Source organism: Cetorhinus maximus, chromosome 3, assembly GCF_964194155.1.
Source record: "Cetorhinus maximus chromosome 3, sCetMax3.hap1.1, whole genome shotgun sequence".
NCBI classification, from domain to species: Eukaryota; Metazoa; Chordata; class Chondrichthyes; order Lamniformes; family Cetorhinidae; genus Cetorhinus; species Cetorhinus maximus.
In genome coordinates this window covers 14,816,210-14,837,505 of record NC_135881.1, presented here as the reverse complement: position 1 = coordinate 14,837,505, position 21,296 = coordinate 14,816,210, and the positions used below count along the sequence as shown (strand labels likewise).

General features: G+C 41.6%; 1 protein-coding gene across 4 annotated transcripts in view; it reads right to left on the bottom strand.

The window, feature by feature from the left end:
* Positions 1 to 2,628: 2,628 nt before the first annotated feature.
* Positions 2,629 to 21,296, bottom strand: part of gjc2 (gap junction protein gamma 2) — a 109,369-nt gene continuing 90,701 nt past the window's right edge. For 2 of the 4 annotated variants that reach the window (XM_078536675.1, XM_078536683.1), the window contains exon 2: positions 2,629 to 5,933. In XM_078536675.1, the coding sequence (XP_078392801.1) occupies positions 4,678 to 5,913 (1,236 nt within the window). In that variant the 5' untranslated portion in view covers positions 5,914 to 5,933 and the 3' untranslated portion in view covers positions 2,629 to 4,677. Of the gene's footprint in view, positions 5,934 to 11,595; positions 11,776 to 17,541; positions 17,937 to 21,296 lie in introns of those variants that run through there. The other 2 variants (XM_078536677.1, XR_013575275.1) reach the window with 2 other exon arrangements.

The window sequence follows — 21,296 nt, the reverse complement described above, 5'->3', positions numbered from 1 at the left end:
TGATATAAATAAGTGGTTTGCTAAAAAAAAAGGGTTCCTCAAGAATCTCACATTCCTTTATTGCTTGAAAATGTGCAGTGGAACTGGGGAATTGACTTATACCACATCTCAGTTGTATTAAATATATTCCACACTTCGAGTGTTTCAGACTGGGAGTGAATACTCTGAGAGAAAAAAAAAATAGACGTTTTACAGTGACCTCTCTGCAATCCACACATCAGTCTGGTTCATTATTAGTCCTTTACAGAAGGAACTCTGCTGTCCTTACCCAGTCTGGCCTATATGTGACTCCGACCCACAACAATATGGTTGACTCTTTTAACTGCCCTCTGAACTAGCCTAGAAGCAACTCAGTTGAGGGAAATTATGCTTTGGAAGTAAATGCTCTCCTTGCCTGCACTAACAACATACCATGAATGAATAAAAAAAGTTCATTTCCTATTTGAAAACAGTTACATTAACTTTTACGGTTTTAATTCACCCACCATCTTCTAATCGTGTTCATGTATGGTTCCATGAGTGTGGGTTATCTTCCAGAACATCACTCAGCTAATCATTACAGATAGATAAACCTAGATAGTGAGGTTTACTATCTGAATAATATACAGTATATTATTCAATTACAGAGTGGATTAGAGTTGAGTCCAATCCGGTTCTCACTCATGCATGCACACATGTGCTTTGCAGTAGAGATTATTCAACAGTGATTAGCAAAGACACCCCAACTTGATTTTTCTCCTTCCCAAGCCCTGGGATGCTGAGGCCAATTATTGCATCAATAGGTAAACTAGTTTAGCATAGACTAACCTTTTACTCTAGGTCCTTCTGGTCTGTGAGGTGCCCTAATTTTAATTCTCCAAGACACGATGACTGAGGTTACATTTTCATAGCTCACCGGTGGTCTAGGGATCGCAGAAGTGGAAAAATGTCAGCCACTGTGAACAAAAGAGTAGAGGACAAGGAGCTATCTGATACAAAATTTATAGCTTGTGACAGTGCTCACTCAGTTATCAATTTTGTTCACTTGAGATACATCCCATGGGTTCTCATTACCTATCCTCTGTAGCCCAGATATCATTCTTTGCAATGTCAGCGTATGGATGTTTAATGCATTTTTATAACACTCCACTGTCTAATCAGAGGCAGTAGCTAATTAAAAAGAGCAGACAAAGGAGTGTTATACGAAAGTGCAAAGTGTCTGTGTGCTAATATTACAAAGAATAGTTTTCGGTTTATAGCTCCTTCAGGTATCCACCAAAATTCTTATCCCAGGCTGGCCGTAGCATATATTGTGGGTTGCTCACCTCCACTTTTGGGTAACCTACAATTCAACATGTGCAGATATGTACAAATACACATTATAAAGATAACATTTATATATATTTTTAAAAACTACAAAATGTTGGACATCTGAAACATGAAATGCTGTGAACGCACTGCAAGTCTTACCTAAAATATTAATCTCCTTCTTTCAGATCTTGATCAACCTGTTGTGCATTTCCAGCATTTGTGTCTAATATCAGAGAGGATTACTGCATACTGGGAAAAATAAAATCTGAGCTAGAAATAGTTAACTAAGCCATTGAGTTCAGATTCCTTTTAAAAATCTCATGACATATAAACAATTCTTTTCATAATATAAATGCAATTACTCTAGATCTAAGAATGCAGTTACTGTTATGTACTGTCATTTTTCATAATAAAAAATTACATCTCAGGAACTTAAATTCTATTTTCATCAGCTAAGGCACTTAGTAGAAAGAATGTGTTAACAAAAAACAGTGACACTAGTCTATACCACAAGTGCCAAACAAGCAAATAGATTGATCCTGATTTTCATTGTACTGGAAAATAAGGTTCAGAGCGCATGATAAAATCAACTGGATGACTTATTGCCGATTCACATTTGTGATGTGATGACCATTGTTCAGGGGCCATAAACCAGCTGTTCTGAGCATGTCTTTCCATTCAGCCCATCCACTGTCCCACTATCACGGGCGGGCACTTAAAGGACAACATTTATCTTTCAATCAATAAATATTGGCGTAGATTTAAAAAATAAACAATGCCGGTAATCAGAAATAAAAATGCAAAGTGTTGGAAAAACACAGCTGGTCAATCCGCTTCTAAAAAGGACAAGTTAGCTACATTATACACAGGCCTGGCTGTCTGATTAGGAACAATCATGTTGTGATATCAGCTGCGGAGAGGAGTGAAGGAACAATGCATTTAATAATCAATAACTGAAATATAAAAATTTTTGAATTGGGATTGAAAAGCAGTAACATACATTGTATCGTGGACTGTGATAAACTGAGAACAGACTGGTGTAACATGTAGAAATTTTTTCCTGCAAAAACAATCTAAATACATCAACATTATTGGTAAATTGGAAGGCCTGAAAATGCCAGTGTTTGATTTTTTTTGCAAGCTAAACCATTACATTCAGCTGCCCATGGACAGAACTGAACACTGGTGGGAGCAGGTACAATCCTGCTATCTACTGGGTTTCTGATCTCAGTTGTATTGCTGTGGGTATACTTTAAGGGAAAACCAACTCCTTCAACAAAATGAAGGAAGGGGAAGGAATAGAAGTCAGGTACTCCCATCAAGATAAAGCTAGGTAATCCTGCAAAATTACTAATTGCGTCAATGGAATGTGTGAGGACACTTAGGAGCAAGTGACATAAATCCATCTGGAAGCCAGCGGAGGATAATTTGGTAAACAAATGCATCGCTGTTTACAGGAAAAACATGTGTCCAATATGACTCCTTGCTAAAAAATATCATTGTGTGGATATTACACATGGGATTCAATTAGGAGGAAGAGATGTAATTTATCCTGATCGATTCCACCAGTAACTTCCAAAAGCTGACTAGTCTCCTACCCAAGCCCCAGGGCAATTTACTAGATTTTTGAACCTAAAAGAGTCATGCTGCCATAACTTATTTTTGCCTGTTTATCTATAATGTTGTTTCTAATTTGCTTTCACAATATTGTTATGAATTCTGATGAAGGATCACACTTTGAACATCTGGTACTGGGAATGGAACTAGGTAGAGCCAGTGCAAGTGCGTTCTTTCGTTCTGTAAAATTTTACGATCGACCTGCTGTGCATTTCAAACATTTTCTGTTTCTAATGAAAGATTTTTGCAACGGAATTTCAAATCTTCCAGGTTAATTTTTAAATGATTCAGATTTGTTGCACACTGTTGGATGGGTGGTTGGAACAGGAAACAATGACACTTGTTCTGTGCATAGTTTGTACTGTCACTTGAGGCCGAAGTGTAGTGTGGCATAAGCTTTAATTTTCAAATGCAACATACAAATCAGTCAGTAGATGCATTGGAATTAGGGTCAATGTACTTTGCTTACCAACACCATTTTGTGTAAAAGCATGCTGCAGAACCAAAATTCTGTAATAGCATTTTAAGGCAATGGCAACTTTCCTTGGAATTTTAACTAGTCTGCCTTTTTTTTTTGAAAAATAGCTGCACTTCCCACACCGCCCCCTCCACCCCACCGCCCATCAACACCTTTCGATGTAATTTTCCTCGCACCTTTTGCCTTAATCACAAAGATGAGAAGGTCCAGTCTGCAAATGTCTCTACACAAACACTTCCTGACATTCCTTGGGCAACATCTCAAATTTCCCTTCTTCCACAGGCCTTTTAAGACAAGAATGTATAGCTTTTGTAAAATTAGTTAAGCTACATTAGATTTTTTTTAAAGGAAACTATTATATCTATAAAATGTTCACAATAACGTGAGATAATTTTGACAAGGGAAAATAAATGTACAAAGCCTACAGAAAATGAGTCCAGAACAATGCAACCTGAAAATGTCTTAGATTTTGGATCTGAAAAAGGGCAACAGAGTATGAGATGGGGAAACTTTCTGTAGCAAGACAAAGGACAACAGAACAATTTGACTTGACAGGAAGCACGTCTTCTGTAATGCATTTCCGTGTTTATATTTCCCTTTACAGTTGTCAGTTAAAGTCCTGACATTTTGAACTCACCCATTATCATAAGGTGAAATGGCTACTAAAAGAAATTGGACTAGAAAATAAAACGACTAGTGCAGCGTATTCTTTGTAGCCATACTGGAGTCAATGGCTTGTTTCCTGTGTAGTAGGCACATAAATAATCAGGTAAAAGTGAAGAATAGTGGCCAGACAACTACTTAAATTTTCAAATGAAGACATCTGTAATCTCTGTCACTACAAAAACATGTATCCTTAGTACATATAACTCTAGACGTTTATGATATTTTGATGTTGAGTACAAGTAGACTCCTAGTGGTTTACGAAGAGTTGAGAGGGACAGCACAATGAGCCCAGCACAGCACCTTTTTTAATGGGACTACAGATCAGATGATTGGTAAAAAGATTTGTGTGTCTGATTTATGGGCCTCTCAACTTTCCAGTCATTGATTTTGACGGCTAGAAACCAGGAACACTGCAAATCAGGCATCCAGTATTGAATTCTCCGATTTGCACCATCATCGATCAAGATTTCATGCTGGTTGCCTTGTCTACTCTTATAACCCAAAGTGCCAAATTGTTATCACATTGGTTATCTAAGAGAAAGCAGATTGTAGTAAAATGTGCAGAAAGCGGCTATTGTCTTTTTCTTAAAAGGACCATTGTAAACTTAATTGAATAGAAACACAAGTTAAATCCAAACAGATGTTTTTCCATCTCCAGATTTGCTACTGGAGCTGCCTTTCTCTGAACCAGGTTTGGGCTTAGCACCCTGTTTCTCATGAGCAGTGTTGACACGGTTTTGCTCTGCTACAGTGCCTCCTGATGCTGGGCTGCTGGTCCTGGATTTCTGTGCATTCTCTTGGCTGTTATAACTCTGAAATGCAATGTCTAACTGCTCCTGGGCATCTTTCAAGTGCTTGTGGAGCCTGGCCAAGTCAGGTGGAATGTTGTCATCTGGACTAGTGGACTGTTGCTCTTGGGCTACATTTGCTAAGTTTTGCTCATGAGCCACAAGGCCATTTGGAACCTTGGTGGACTTGTCCGATTTGACCACCAGATTGTACCCTGGTGGTGATGACGGAATGTTCCGAGGATAATGGTAAGGTAAAGGTCGCATGTTGCTCTGGTTACGTCGTTTGCTTCGTATGGTATCTCTGATGGTTCCAAAGCCCAGATGGAACATTTCACAGATATTAAGAATCAGGCAAAGGCAACTGACTACGTACATTACAATGAGGAAGACTGTCTTCTCTGTAGGCCTTGAGACAAAGCAGTCCACAGTGTGAGGACAGGGATGTCTAGTACAGACATACGATGGGTCAACTTCAAATCCATACAGAAAATATTGTCCCAGGAGGAAAGCCACTTCAAACATAGCTCTGAAAATCAACTGGAAAACATACATTTTCATCAGACCTTCTTGCAAGATGCGTCGTCTCCCATCGTGTTTTTGATGGTTACTGGCTTCTTTTTTTTCACTTTCTGTTTCATCATAGATCATTGGCTCTTCCTCATCTTCATCCCCTGTCTGTTCTGAATTATGGTGGGCTTGCCATCGTACAGTTGGTAGTTTCTTCTTCTTGAAGAATTTGTTCTTTTCTTCTTCAGTGGATCTAGCAATCTTATGGATGGCATAGCCAAGGTACATCACAGATGGGGTTGATATCATGATGATCTGAAAAACCCAGAATCTCACGTGGGAAAGAGGTGCAAATGCATCATAGCAGACATTCTCACACCCAGGCTGTTTGGTGTTACAGACAAATTTGCTCTGCTCATCAGAATATATGGACTCTCCTCCAACCGCAGTTAGCACGATGCGGAATATAATCAGCACCGTCAGCCATACCTTGCCAACAAAGGTGGAATGATTGTGGATTTCTTCAAGAAGACGTGTTAAGAAGGCCCAGCTCATATTTGTCATAAGGACTCCTCATCTAATATCTGAAATGGAACAAAAATGAAACAGACTTAATGCATTGACAAGTGCATACTACAACAAATTTTGTCTTACTGAAAACAGGAGAAGATTAAACACAGAGAATTTGTAAATTTAATGCCCAGAATGAAAGGGTGTGATAAATCCCCTCAGACTGAATAATATACAAAAAGAATATAGCATTATCACAACATTAGGATGTCCCAAAACACTTCACAACCAACGAATTACTTTTAAAATGATTGTTATGTAGAAAAATGTGGCTGTCAAAATGGGATAAATGAATGGTTAGTCTGTTTATGATGGAATTGATTAAGGGAACAATATTATTTAGGACTCTAGGAAAATTCCCTGCTCTTTTTCAAATACTACCATGGTTACTTTTAGATCCATCTAAACTAGGAAGTAGTAACTTGGTTTACTGTCTCATCTGAAAGACAATGCAGCACTCCGTCAGTACTGAATGGAAGCTTATGTCCAGATTATGTGCTAAGGCCTCGATTGGGCCTTCAATACCACAACCTTCTGATTCAGTGGAGAGAGTGCCATCACTGAGACTTAAAACTAAACTAACACACACCATCAGGATATAAGTGAAACTCAGAGCCATGTGTGCAATATCAGCAGTTTAGCTACAAGAATATGAAGGAGTGAATTTCCACAAAGGTTCTACAGTTTGTTCGCTGTAATTCTGGCCGAAGAGCTGTGGAATGTGAGAAGAATAGTCTCCCTCATCTGTTTTTAATCTTTGTAATACTCTGAGCACATTGTATAAATCAGTGTTAATGCCCGAGTTTCCCTCTAAAATACCGACTCTTAACAGGGATGGAAAAATATATTTCAATCTTTTATTTCGCATATGCAAATCATGTGGGTTTGTAGAAAAGACGTGAAGTATATATATTTAAAAACGGGCAGGAGATTATTCCATTTTTTGGGCTATATAGCAAGAAAAAAATGCATTAAATATAACATCAGAAATTGTGTTGGGGTGAACTTGTGCATGTTATGAATTCTTTTTTTCACTTTTTGCAATCAAAGACAGAGAGAGAGAATCAAGCATTCTGAAGTGAATTACCACAAAAATATCCCTGTATTAGGAAAAAATGTGCCAAACCTCAAAAGCTACTCTCAAACTAGTGGGTAATTTATCCATATTGTACACAAACTATTGCTGTTCAATTTTTGTGTCCGACTGTAAATTTGTTCCAAATTATGAGTAGTTTCTTTTTAGCAACTTTTATAAAAGACACATGCCAAATCATTAGGAGCAACAATCAATTTGGGCGGGAACACAGACAGGCAACACTGCATTTATATGCACTTTGGTCTCACGCACTAAAATTCCCTCCTCCTCACCACTCTCATGTGGGAGCTTCAGGACACTTCATGTGACTTGGGGGACCACGTGTGTAGGAAGTGTCTCCAACTGCTCGAGTTCGAGCTCAGGATATCCAAGCTTGCGAGGCAGCTGGAGTAACTACGGAGCATCAGGGAGGATGATAGTTTCCTAGATCATACAATCCAGGAGGTGGCCATCCCACACCTCTCCATCCCACAAGGAGAGTTCAGTATAGTAGATGGGTGGCCATCCAGAAGAGTAGGAGGAGGAAGGAGCCACAGGGGTCTTTGGGATATGTGCCGCTCTCAACTTTGGGAGTGACAACTCCTTGAAGGAGTGCAGTCCAGATGATAACACCAATGGACAATGGAATACATAGGAGGGAACAGCAAAGGTCAGAAATGCAGTCAATTTAAGAGATTCCATAGTTAGGGGGACAAATAAGCATTTCTGTAACTTTTATCATGTGTTGCTTCCCTGGTACCAGGGTAAAGGACATCATGGAGAAGTTGCAGAATATTCTGACGGGGACAGGCAGTGAGCGAGAAGTTGTGATACATTTCAGTGCCAATGACAGAGAGAGAGCAGGTATTGAGGTCCTACAGTTACATTTTCAGGAACTAGGGAGGAAGTTAAAAAGTAGAACCTTGAAAGTAGTAATCTCTGGATTACTTCCACTTGCAAGTGAGAGTAGAAAGAGTAGAAATGGCTTGAGGCATAGTGCAGGAGGGAGAGCGTCAGAATCTTGGGACTTTGGGATCAGCTCTAGGGCAAGATGCACCTGCTCAACAGGACTGGGACCAATGTGCTTGGAACATTTTATTACGTTAAAGACGCTATATAAATATAAGTTGTTGTAGTTGTAAAACAGTAAGACTGTTGAATAGTAGACAAAAAAGAAGCTGACTAAGAATGACTACAAGGAATACAAAGAAAGGTTGAGAATGCACATAGGTAAACACACAGTGTGGTGAAGAAGGTTGGTAAGCTCCAATCACAAATAGCCATGTGGAAATATGATGTGGCAATAACCAAAACATGGTTTAAAAGTATAGAGGACTGGATGCTTATTATGCTAGGATACAAAGCGTTCATAAAAGAAAGGGAAAGATAAAAGGGAGGTGAGATGGCAGTACTAATTAGGGAAGACATTGCAGTGTTGGAAAGAGGGGATGTCCTCGACGGAGCAGAGGCAGAATCCACTTGTTTAGAGTTGAGAAGCAAAATGGTTATGGTCACGCTATTTAGGGTATACTATAGGCCTCCAAAAAATTGAGATAGAGAAGCAAATCTGCAGGGAAATCACAAAGATGTGCAAGAACTAGATGGCTATTTGGAGGACTTGAATTATCCAAATATTGATTGGGATAATGTTAAAGTAAAGGGTAAGGAAGCAGAGGAATTTCTGAAATATGTTCAGGAGAACTTTCTTGACCAGTATGTTCTTGGTGCAACTAGGAAGGAGACATTGTTGGAATTGGTGCTGGAGAACGAGGTACACCAAGTGAACCAAGAGTCTTTCGGGGTGTGTTGGGGGGGTGGGGTGAGGGGGGGGCGGGGGAAGAGTGGTCGTCATTTTATAAGGTTTAAATTAGCAATGGAGAAAAGCAAGGAACAATCTTAAGCAGAACTTTTAAATTGGAAGAGGGCTAACTTCAATGAGATGAGAGAGGATCTAGCCAGGAAAAAAATGGAATCGAGGATTGACAGGAAAAACTGTAATGGAAAATGGATGATCTTTAAGGAGGTGATGTTTCAGGTACAGGATAGGTACCAACAAAAGCAAAAGGTAAGGGTTTTACCTTTATAAAAGCCAGAGCTCCTTGTATGATGAGGGAGATAGGGAGGCTGATTTCAAAGCGGAGTCAGGAAACCGAAACTCGGATGAATTCCGGGTCGGGACTACATGCCTCAACTGTTTTGCAAACACAAATTGAATGCAACTACTCTAACTGGGCAGGTACAAGTACAATTAGTGGAACTGAGTGCCTCCAAGAGAGGGGAGCTGCCTGCCTGGTACCAGCAGCAAAAGAAGACGGCAGCCATTTTGAGCCCTGCCTCTGCCTGGCCAAAGACAGCCTGCAGCTCCTCAGAAGGCCAGGAGGTTAAAAGCATGACAGTGAAGGCAGCCAAGCCAAACTGAGGTAATGCACACATTCTGGTGCAGATTACCCTAGGGGCTCCATAACATTCACCCTGTGGGGAATCCAACAGCTGTCCACTAACGTTCACCAGAATGTTTGGCTTTGCTGAAATCAGCTTTAAAAACTGCACTCCTGAACACCCTGTCCCCTTAACAAGTTCCTAAAGAAGCTTAATGGGCTGTTGATTGATGGCAAGTGAGTTCCCCATTCCTCCTACCCTCACTCCCTCCAGGATCCTTAGATGACCTCCCAGACCGTAATTTTCAAATCGTACCCACACCAGGTCCCCAGCCCACCAGCATTTCAAAATCTGGCCCAGAGAATATGATGAAACAAAAAAGAGAGTGTCTGATCCATGTCTTCAAGTGAGAACCAGGCCAAATAAGAATAAGTTGAGATGGGAAGTGAAGAGGAAAATACAACTGCGAAATAGATAATCCAAATAAATGGCCAGTTAACATAAAAGGGAACTTCAAAATCTTCTTCCAGCAAATAAATAGTAAATGGGTAGTAGTAGGTGGGGTGGGGCCTATTAGGGACAAAGATATATGCTTAGAGGCAAGGTTGGAATACCAAATGAGTTCTCTGTATTAGTTTTTACTAAGGAAGAAGATGCTGAAAAAATATTGGTAGAATCACAGAATTGTTACACAGTGCAGAAGGAGCCCATCTGGCCCGTCACGTCTGCACCAGTTCTCCAAATGATCAGCTCACTTAGTGCCATTCTCCCGCCTTCCCCCTGTAACCCTGCACATTCTTCCTTTTCAGATAACAGTCTAATTCCCTTTTGAATGCTTCGATTGAACCTGCCTCCACCACACCCTCAGGCAGTACATTCCAGACCCCAACCACTCACTGCATTAAAGTTTTTTTCTCATTCTGCTTTTGCTCCTTAGCCAATTATTTTAAATCTTTGCTCTCTTGTTCCCAATCCTCTCATGGATGGGAACAGTTTCTCCCTAGCTACTCTGTCTAGACCCTTCATGATTTTGAATATCTCTATCAAATCTCCTCTCAACCTTCTCTTCACCCAAGGAAAACAGTCCTAACTTCTCAAATCTATCTTCATAACTGAGGTTCCTCATCCCTTGAACCATTCCCATGAATCTTTTCTGCAATCTCTTCAGCACCTTCATGTCTTTCCTAAAGTGCGTCACACAGAACTGGATGCTCCAGCTGAGATCGAGCTACTGTCTTACACAAGTTCAACATAACCTCCTTGCTCTTGTACTCTATGCCCTTATTATTATAGCCTGGGATACTGCATGCTTTATTAACCACACTCTCAACCTGCCCTGGGCCACCTTCAATGATTTATACACATATTCACCCAGGTCCCTCTGTTCCTGCACCCACTTTAGAGTTGTACCCTTTATTTTAGCCTCTTCATGTTCTTCCTACCAAAATGAATTGCTTCATATTTCTCTGCATTGAACTGAGTCTGCCACTTGTTCACCCATTCCACCAACCTGTCTATGTCCTTTTGAGGTTCTACACTATCCTTCTCACAGTTCACGATGCTTCCAAGTTTTGAATCATCCGCAAATTGTGAAATTGTGCCCAGTACACCAAGGTCTAGGTTTTTTTAACTTCATTCATGGGATGTGGACATTGCTGGCTAGGCTAGCATTTAATGTCCATCCCTAATTGCCCTTGAGAAGATGCTGGTGAACTGCCTTCTTGAACCATTGCAGTCCATGTGGTGTAGGTATACTCACAGTGCTGTCAGGGAGGGAGTTCCAGGATTTTGACCTAGCAACAATGAAGAAAAGTGCCAGAGGATTGGAGAGTGGCCAATGTGATGTCCTTATTCATGAAAGGGTGTCAGGATATTGTTATGGACAGGATGGGAGGAGTGCACATATGATTTAGCCCCACTACTCCGCAAGTTGAAGTATTAATTTAGAAGTTTAGTTTTCTCACCAAAATAGCTAATCGTTTATTTTCCCTACTGGTGCCCAGAATAAAAGAGTCTTCAACCAGGCTTCTTTCAATAAACTCAGAACGATTGTTTATTATAAAATGAAACTTCTTTTTAACAAGTACCGGTTAACACACAATTGTAATCGGGAAGTATAACTATCTCTTCATAAAGAATTCCCCCAGCACACACACAGACACACACACATACACAGACAAACAAAGGACAAACAGATAGAGTCTCTCTGCAGAGATGGGCTTTAGAGGATGGGCGTCATAAAATGAAGGATAAAGTTCGCAGGGTCTCGATGCTGTCAACCTGGAGTTCCCTCGTGTGAAGACGGGCCACTGGTCCTGGTGAATGTCTGGACGTTCTGACTAACTGGTCTCAGCTTTGCAGGTCGGAATGCAGACAGTTAGACTCAGATGAGGGTTCTCTGGCTGAGGGTTGATAGCCACACACAATTGCATGCAAGGTGGAGAGAGAGAGCCAGTTAGGGTTGTCTTCCTTCCTCAGCTTCTTCCTCAACAAGACTGCCTCCAAAACCAGTAGGTTCCCAATTTAAGTGTTCTTCTCTCTTCCACGTGATTTCCAGCAAGTTATCAAACTTTGCCTTTTCAGTTACTTCTCCCCTTCAATTAAAGTTGATTGCTGTTCAAAACAAACAACCAGATCTTCCTCAAGCACCATAAAGGTCAGGTGATTTCTTGAAAGAGGCCTGCTTGTTGACAGTTCCAAGGTGAACTTAGACCTTTTTTTTAAAAAAAGTCCCAGGTTAGCATCCAAATGTACAGATAGTGCCATGTCCTTCCATTTTGTAAAAGAAAAAATCAGCCTCGAGATGGTAAGTTTTTAAAAACAATAATTGGCAAAAAGAATTAAGAGGCACTTGCAGGAAATTGGACGGGCACGTGAGGGAAATAAACGTACTGCCTACAGGATAGAACAGGGATGATTGTATTGGATTGCTCCACAGAGAGCAGCATGGATTGATGGGTTGAAAGGCCTCCTTCTGTGCCAGAATGATTCTGAGTCTCTTAAGAATCAATTTAAATATAGTTTTTGAAGGAAGGTGAAGACAGCAGAGCAAAAAAAAAAGTTGTGTGTATATTACACCTTTAATGGCCTCTTTAATGCTCCAAAATGCTTTACAGCCAACAGTCACTGTTGTAATTCAACAGATTAACCGACAACATGTGAGTCAGGAATATCCTCATTGGTCTTCCTGATTGACCCTGTAATTTAGACAAAAATCCTGTTTACATAGTATCTGGGGTTTCTCTAATTCTGCAAAAGTTACACTGACTGATTGAGAGAACGCGCAAGGAAAATGTTGACGGCAATCTTCTCTTTTGATCAAGCTGCCTCTCCTGAATTGTAATCTCCTGTACTCCTGCCCTATCTCTATTGCTACATAGGTAGTGAAACTGCATCAAAAATTCCCCTGTATTAGGCCCCTCACCTAGTCATGCTTATGTATAGCGAGGAGCTTGTACACGGCAAAAAGAAAACAAAAACATATGAAGCCTTATTTTCCAAAGAACTGTCTTACTCCAAGTGCTTTTGTTGACACAGATGCTTTTTGTGTCATGGTCTACTCTTTTGAAACAGCACAATAGCTTAGTGTAAAGCTTTGGTTCATGTACAAACTGACACACAAATCTGGCGATGGGAAACATCAGAAAGGGATCCTGCTCCTTTACATTGATTCCTGATACTTTCGTGCCATGTAAAGACAAGGACTAGCTCAGCTATGATGCTCAATGCAGTCAAAGAGCTGGCAACTCTCAATACCTAGGATTGTATGCAAGGAAAAGGACTTGGGAAAGACACCAGAGGGTATCCAGCATCTGTGAAATTGACCAGTATGGGTCAGTGCCTTCAAGAAAGGAAGAAAATTGGAGAGAGGGTTAAAAAAGACAATTTTTAGAATACACAATGAAGCTGAATATGCTGAGAAACAGCTGTGTGGCTCAAAGAATTAGCCACTCGTGAGAAAGTTATTTCTCAGTTATTATTTAAGCTATAATTTCAATAGAATATTACAAAATAAGGTTGTTAAAATGACTCTGATCTTCTATATGAATTTTAAGAAACCTTACAGTAAACTGTAATCTGCATTTGGAAGTAATGGTTATTCACAGCACAGAGTCCAGCCAATGTATCTGGTATTTTATGTATACCTGATTAAAAGTGTGGTGGTTTAAATTAAACTGCTATTCCCTTGCAAGGCACGTAAAGTGGATATTTAAGGAAAATGATAAATTGAGGAACTTAGAATTATTTTCCTATGCTGACTTCTTGGTGTTATTTTTCAACTTTTTAAAACTATATTTCCTGCTCATATCTCTTCCCTTCTCAAGGCAGTGAATCATGTTGGGCTACAGTTCCAAAGGCAATGATGGCTCTAATGTACCTTGGCCAACTTGCCGTTCTTCATGTGCGATTCTTGCCAGTAAATGCTGGAAAAGCTTTACGACATCTGGGGCCAAGAGAAATTAGATCTTCACTTGACACACATTTTTCTCTAAGTTACAGGGTCAATCGGTACAACTAATGAGGGTATTCCTGACTCACATGTTGTTGGTTAATCAGTTGAATTACAACAATGACTGTTTGCTGTAAAGCATTTTGGGGCATTAAAGAGGTCACTAAAGGTGTGATACACATACAACTTTTTTTAAAGAGTTCCCGAATTGTGATCATAAGCTGGATCCTGAGCTAAGTGATTCTCTCTAGCCCGATGGCACCATGCCAACTGGACTGTCTTCAATCCAACCCCCATAAAAACCCTGGGACCTTTCCAGTTTAGTCCCATGCTACCATTTATCCAGTAAGCCAAAGGAGCCTGGCCTACACTTTTCTTAATAAAAAAAACATTGTATTTAGGGAGGAAGAATAGGCGCAGTGATATCTGAGCAGGTGATACGGTGATATTATTGTGATGAAGAGCTGAGGTTTGCAGAGGCGGCAAAGTCCCGTCCTTGGGACTGAAAGCAGGAGGTCAACATCGCTTTGGCAGGTGGTGAGACCCAGGGCCTTATTTTGTTGGTGGCAGCCACTGGAGCTGCCGTCTCTGTTAAGGATGGTGGCCTGCCTCCCAAGACCTGCCAGCAGCTCAGCAGCGCTGCCATTAATGGTGGGCATTACTGGGACTGCACCTGGATGTACTGAAAGTTGCTGCAGTGCATCTTGTAGATAGTACACACTGCTGCCCCTCGGTGACAGAAGGGAGTGAATGTTTAAGGTTGTTGATGGCGTGCCAACAAGCGGGCTGCTTTGTTCTGGATGGTGTTGAGCTTCTTGAGCGTTATTGGAGCTACATACACAAGTGAATGGCATTCCATCACACTCCTGACTTGTGCCTTGGAGATGATGCATAGGCTTTGGGGAATCAGGGGGCGAGTTACTTCCACAGAATTTCCAGCCTCTAACCTGCTCTTGTAGCCACAGCATTTAAATGGCTGGTTCAGTTCAGCTCCTGGTCAATGGTAACCCCCGTGATGTCAACAGAGGGGGATTCAGTGACGGTAATGCCAGTGAATGCCAAGGTGAGATGGTTGGACTCTCTCTTGCTAGAGATGGTCATTGCCCTGGCACTTGTGTGGCGCGAATGTTAATTTCCACTTATCAGCCAAAGCCTGAGTGTTGTCCAGGTCTTGTGGCATAGTGCATAGGGACATGGACTGCTTCAGTATCTGAGGAGTCACGAACAGTGCTGAACATTATGCAATCATCAGTAAACAGCCCCACTTCTGACCTTATGATGGAGGGGAGGTCATTGATGAAACAGCTGAAGATGGTTGGGCCTAGGATCAATTGCACTCTGGACAGGATGCTCATCTGCCATCTTTCTCGCCACTGGCAAAATGGCATGGTCACAGGAAGACACTGGGCATGCCACCCAAAGCCTTCCCATCTCCAAAGGGTAAGTAAAATTCTTCCCAAGATATTTTTGCTAAGTAGGAAAATAAATTTGCCAGGCATAGATTAATTTCTAATAAAATGCACATTTTTGTAAGCAAGTACTTTTTAGGAAAATTACACGATATGCTGTTTTTGATGGATGTGACAAATAGCCATATTCCACTGAACTGCAGAGCACAACTCTTAAACTTGCTAGTTACCAAATATGGCATTGGAAATATGATTCTCCTTGGGAGACTTCTGAATAGACATTAAAATGCATTCAGATGCCAATGGTCTCCTGTCTTCACGACTCTCCAATTGAGAGCCCTGCAACATGTAACATATTGCATGTGGTTGTAGTTTGATGAAATGTATTAGTGAGAGAAATAAGGGTCTGAAAAAACTGTTCACTTATTTAGCATCCCACAGTGAGCATAGAAGCTCCCCAAACAGATGGGCTCACACTATATATCATGACCTTAACCTCACGCCATAGATATTTTGGGGGATAAAATTACCTGTTACAGTGATGAGTGACTATCAGATTTCTTAATTATGTACCTCTCTTGCAAATATTATAGGAAGTATGTTCTAGCACAAAGCTGCCAGTCCATTTACAAAATCAATATGGATTTAAACCGTTTTACAAAAAAGTGATTTTGTACTTTTGAACAAAATGTGAGAGTTGAAAAAATTAAGATCAGTAACACCCCAACTGAAAAATTTGTCTCATGACAGTATTAAAATATTTGGTCTCACCTGATTCTTTGAGTTGTCATGCAGCTATAAAAATAATTTACTCCCATTATATTTCACTAGCAGTGTGGTGAAATAACATAAAAGCAGTGAAAATAAATAGCATTAAAACTTAATCAGCACACATTTAATGAATCACTTCTATATTACTAGCATGCACTAAACTCCTATGGTATAGAAATGTCAGCTTGCTCAATTGGTAAAACTGTTACCTTTGAAACAAAGCAGACATTTTAGTGCAGTATTAAAGTAATGCTGCATTGTCAGAGGTGCTACCTTTCAACCTTGGCCCCATCTGTTTATTTAGCTGTATATAAATGATCCTGTGGAATTATTTGAAGAGGAACAAAGGAAACCTCCCAGTGTCCTAGCGAAACATCCTCCCGAAACTAGCATCATTTGAAAAAAAAAATCACTGATTTGGAGAGATTTTCCAAGAATGAGAGGGCACAGATTTAAAGAATGTGTGCTATTCTCACATCAGCTTTCAAACAATTAATGAGACTAGTAACTGCTTCAGCCAGCTAGTACGTTGTTCCTATTACCTGGCTCCTGCCTACTTACAATTCAAATCTGACTGGCCAGCGAGTTCCAGGCATGCATGTTTCTACTTATGTACAGAGTTATACACCCATTTGTTGAATTTTAAATGTGAAATTGCCTCTTTTTGAGTGTTGTACCGCTTGCCTCTGGAGATAGGTCAGATCCTGACCGTGGAGATATACTGTTGCTTTTACTTTGCTGCAAAGCACTTTGCAGCGACCCTAAAATGTAATATAAACGTCCTTCTAAAAAGGACAGTAACTCATTGGATTATCAGTTACTGTAGTTTTTTTTTCACTCCTGTCCAGAAAAAGACCCAAATGCAACTCAAATGTTAGTTGTGACGATTTTCCATTTGTTCCACATGTGATCTCTTGGAATCTTTACAACAGGTTTGTTGAAGATATCTTATAGACTTGACTGGGATGACACCAAATAACAGATTTAAAATATCTTGCTGCTCTGAACTATTACATTGGTAGGTAAGAACGAACTTGGATGTATAGTGTTTTATCGCATGCGGATAAAACAGAGCAAGAATTTGAACACAGCAAAGTCCTGCAAACAGCAAATGAGATGGACAGCCACCTAATGTTTCTCTGGTGGCACTGATTGAAGTAGGAATGTTGGCTAGGACACTGGGAGTAAGCTCCCTGATCCTCTTCAAATAGTGGCATGGGATCTTTTATATCCTGAACAGGAATATAGGCCATGGTTTACCATCTCAACAAATAAAGGAAATACTCCCTTAGCTATGCATTGAAGTAGGTTATGTTCTCAAATCCAAAGTGGTGCTTGAATCCACAACCTTTGCTCTAAGTTATTATTCAAACCCTCAAAATAAGGAAATCAATCACACAATAACTGCTTCTACTCACAAACTGATACTCTTAATCAACTGACCATTCATTCTATATAGCTCACTTTACAAAAATTATAACTAGCCATTTATTACTTTACAGAAGTGAAGCTAAGTTAAAATACAATTGAGTACTTACGTAAACATGTTTCTTCCCTTTTTTAAGAGAAGTTACTTGTTAAAGTTGATGTTAAGAAAGGAGTTTTAACTCTCAAAGGAGCTCTGTCTAAGAAAATAGACACTGCTTCAGCCCACAGTGACAGGCTTTAAGCAACTTCAACAGGCTCCACCTTTATGCTTCATCATGTCTAGACGGGGATCACTTTAACTCACTCGTGTGTGTATTGGCATCTGCATTAACCTTTTCTTCAACCAACTGCAGTTTAAAAGATTACTGTATCTTTGCTTCATCTACTCAGAATCACAGAATTGTTATAGCAAAGGAGGCCATTCAGCCCATCGTGTCTGCAATGGCTGTCCAAATGAGCCTTCTCCCTGTAACCCTGCACATTCTTCCTCCTCAGATAACAATTTTCTTTTTTAATTGTTTCTTCTCTCTGCACACCAGTCAGAGTGAACAACTTAACTGGAAGTGCAAACTCCTGGAAAAAAGTTTTAATTAGGTTGAACTTGGGCTGTACTCTCTATCATGAATAATTAAACAAAAGCAGACACAGAAGGTTGGATACACAGCAGGTTTTAATTGAGGAATGGGCAGCCTGATTGAAGGACAAGCTCACATTCTTCAGTCAAGCTGCTCGACAAGTTACAACGACTTGAACAACTATAAAATTCAACATTGTCCTTCATTTTTTAGTTAGGAATTATCTCATGGTCATTATTCAGCTCAAAATTATTCAGGCAAATTCAGCTATTAAAGAAAAAAATGCAGTTTTATTAAAGAAGCACTGACATTCCGGTGAAAGGGGCATCTGTTGTTTCAGATATATTTAAGTATAAACACTGCACTATTTTAAGAATGCTAGTTAACTCATGTTAAATTTCTATTTGAATTATTTTAGTGCCATCGTTAATCTATTTATGTGAAATGAGTTAAAGACTGCTTTAAAATAGCGGTAACAGGAATTTATGCAATTAATGAAATTAAACTCCCCAAATTACATCCAATCAGAAATAATTTACGTTCATGAAACTTCTAGCAAATGTTCACTCATTCATACATTCATTTCCTTTCGAATGTAAGATTGTGTAGAGACACTGCTGCTGTCTACGTAGCTAAAAGCTACCCGATACAGTATTAAGCCATAATGACCTATGTTGAGTTACAGAATCCTAGCCAGGGAAGCAGTTTGAGGCACTGCAATTAGATTTAATGATCATGGGCTGGGGAATGGCAAAAATGGCAAGAGTTCTTGCTCTTAATTCTCACATTGGGTGAGTACAGGATTGAACTTGAATGTGATGTTCTTTACAGTCAATTAACATGCAGCCACTCGTTATCTAAACTCACACAGACGATAGATGAATGCCCTCTTGAGAAAGGACCTGGAAGGCTGATAGGGCCAATGGAACTAGAGTTAAGCACAAGATTCTTCCCAGGACATGAGCTGAGCACTGCTGTACCCTCAATCCCCAGGGTATTCAAAGATCATACGATTCTAATGTTGAGGATGCCTGAATACAGCTGGTTTGTAATGCCACAGGGGCAGAATCGTCCCAGAAATTGGCAAATTCGGATATCAGGTGGGGAAAGCGGTGACGGCAATGGCGGCTTTTTCCACCATATTGTGCAGCACTTTGTTGAAAAAGTGCAGAGGCACAGGTTTCACGTCGGATCACTGATGGGGTGGCCTCTGATTCGCCTGCCCTGCCTCCACCTCAGGCCTTCAGTAATCCGGACGCCATATTTGCACAGAGCTAGCACTCTGTAAGGGATCGGAAGCTGCTGGAAAGTCATGGCTGCCAAAGAAAGGAAACATGCTGCCCGCAAGCTAAGCGACGCCTCCTTCCAACACCTACTGGACGCAGTGGAGGCCCACCGTGAAGTCCTCTACCCCCGCTCTGGGCAAAGGCCAGCAAGCAAGGTTACCAATCCAGCATGGGAGGTGGTGACAGCAGTGGTCAGCGCCAACACCCTGCAAAAGTGGAGCCACCCAGTGCCAAAAGAAGATGAATGATCTCCTCCGTTCCGCCAGCATAAGTCACTCATCTTATCACTCTCAACTCACACACTCACAAACTCATCACACATCCACAAGGATCTCACTCACTACCAGTTCAAGAGAAATCACCATTCACTCTCTCACACACACCTTCATCTGCCCTGCTGACCGTGTCCTCATACCATCCATGGCACCACTCACCACCAACACATGCAAGGCATCCTTCTCATCTGGCCTGGCAGGCATTCTGCTTGCACTCTCTCCATCTGTATTCATGCAGGATAAACTGGCACACAACCAAAGGGTGAGGTCGCAGACTGGAGGGGGAATGCCCGACATCAAGGTCCTCACAGGCTTTGAAGGTAGAGCCATCCAGCTGGCCTGCAATGAACTGAACCACTCCTGCGCTGACGGTGATGTTGGCGGCGCTCAACCACGTGAGGATCCATCAGTGCAACATCCATCAGGCAACCATGCTGTGAGTCAGTTCCCCTGTTCCACAGTCCACTGCCATGCACTAATTACCTCTCCTTGCTTTCACAGGCACATCTGGAAAGGAGCCAATGGTGTCCATGAGACAGGGCCTCGATTCCAGCCCTGAGGACACCATGGAAGAAGAATCCACAGACACTGACACTGAAGACCTGTCACAGTGCTCACCTCCACCAGGGCACAGACACACACCTCGGTGGGACCTAGTTCTAGAGTAGCCTTGGGACACAATCTGGTGAACACATCGCACTGTCCGATCCACAGCAAGCAGAGGCAGGGACTTCCCAGGTTTCCGGTACTCGACTGCTGGAGGCCAGAAATCTGCTGAGTCTGAGTCAGATGAGGAGCCGCTGGACTCAGTCATACCTCAGTTGCTGGAGCTGAAAAGGCAAGCTCGGGAACATCGGGAAGGGATGGCCACTGCACTCCTCAGATTGCAAGGCATGATGGAGGAGTTTGTCCGCCTTCATGCCAATGCACCATGGTCAAAATACGGCTGCCATGGAGATTTTTGCCCAGGACATTGGTCCTGCACTGTTGCAGGAGTTGTACTCCATTGGTGAGGTGCTTGCAGGCATCCATCTGTGTCAATGTGAGAGGGGGGGTGGGGCATCTCAAGGTCACTCCAGCTGCCCCTTCCTCTCATGAGTCAGCCTGGGGCTCTCGGGCACCCATAGGGTGGAGGATCAGCAGATCCACACCCCGGAGTTATCCACCCAGGTGACTCCTGGACTGTTCAGCCCATCCAAAACCCCTCTTCCTGTGACCCCAGCAGCTCCAGCTCCACAGACCGAGGAGGGTGCTACTGTCACACAGCAGGACCCCGAAAGCAGGCCAGGGCCCTCCAATTCTCGGCCCTCCAGAGGAAGCCCACCAAGGTCATCGCAGACAACAGGGCATAGCAGTCAGCAGGCCACTTCCACCTCCACTGTGGATGTCAGGGGAGCACCAAGACGTAGCGGCAGGGTTAGAAAGGTCAAGAAGATTTAGTTGCACAACATGGGTACGGGTGTTAATCATTGTACTTAATGTTGACCATTGTAAATACACTCCCAAGAATGTCTCGTTGTCTTTGGCTCCTTGTTATGTTGAGCAGCGTTCATATCAATCAGATGTGAAACCTTGTTTCCTGCACTGTCGCAGTCCAGGGCCTCTCTCCTGTGCAGAGGGTAACCTTTTGAGCGCAGTGATTGTCCGGCTTCAAAGTCAATGTCCAGATTGATGATGCGTGCACCTCCATGTGGCATGTGTTTGCTGCAAGAATCTCAGACCCAAGAGT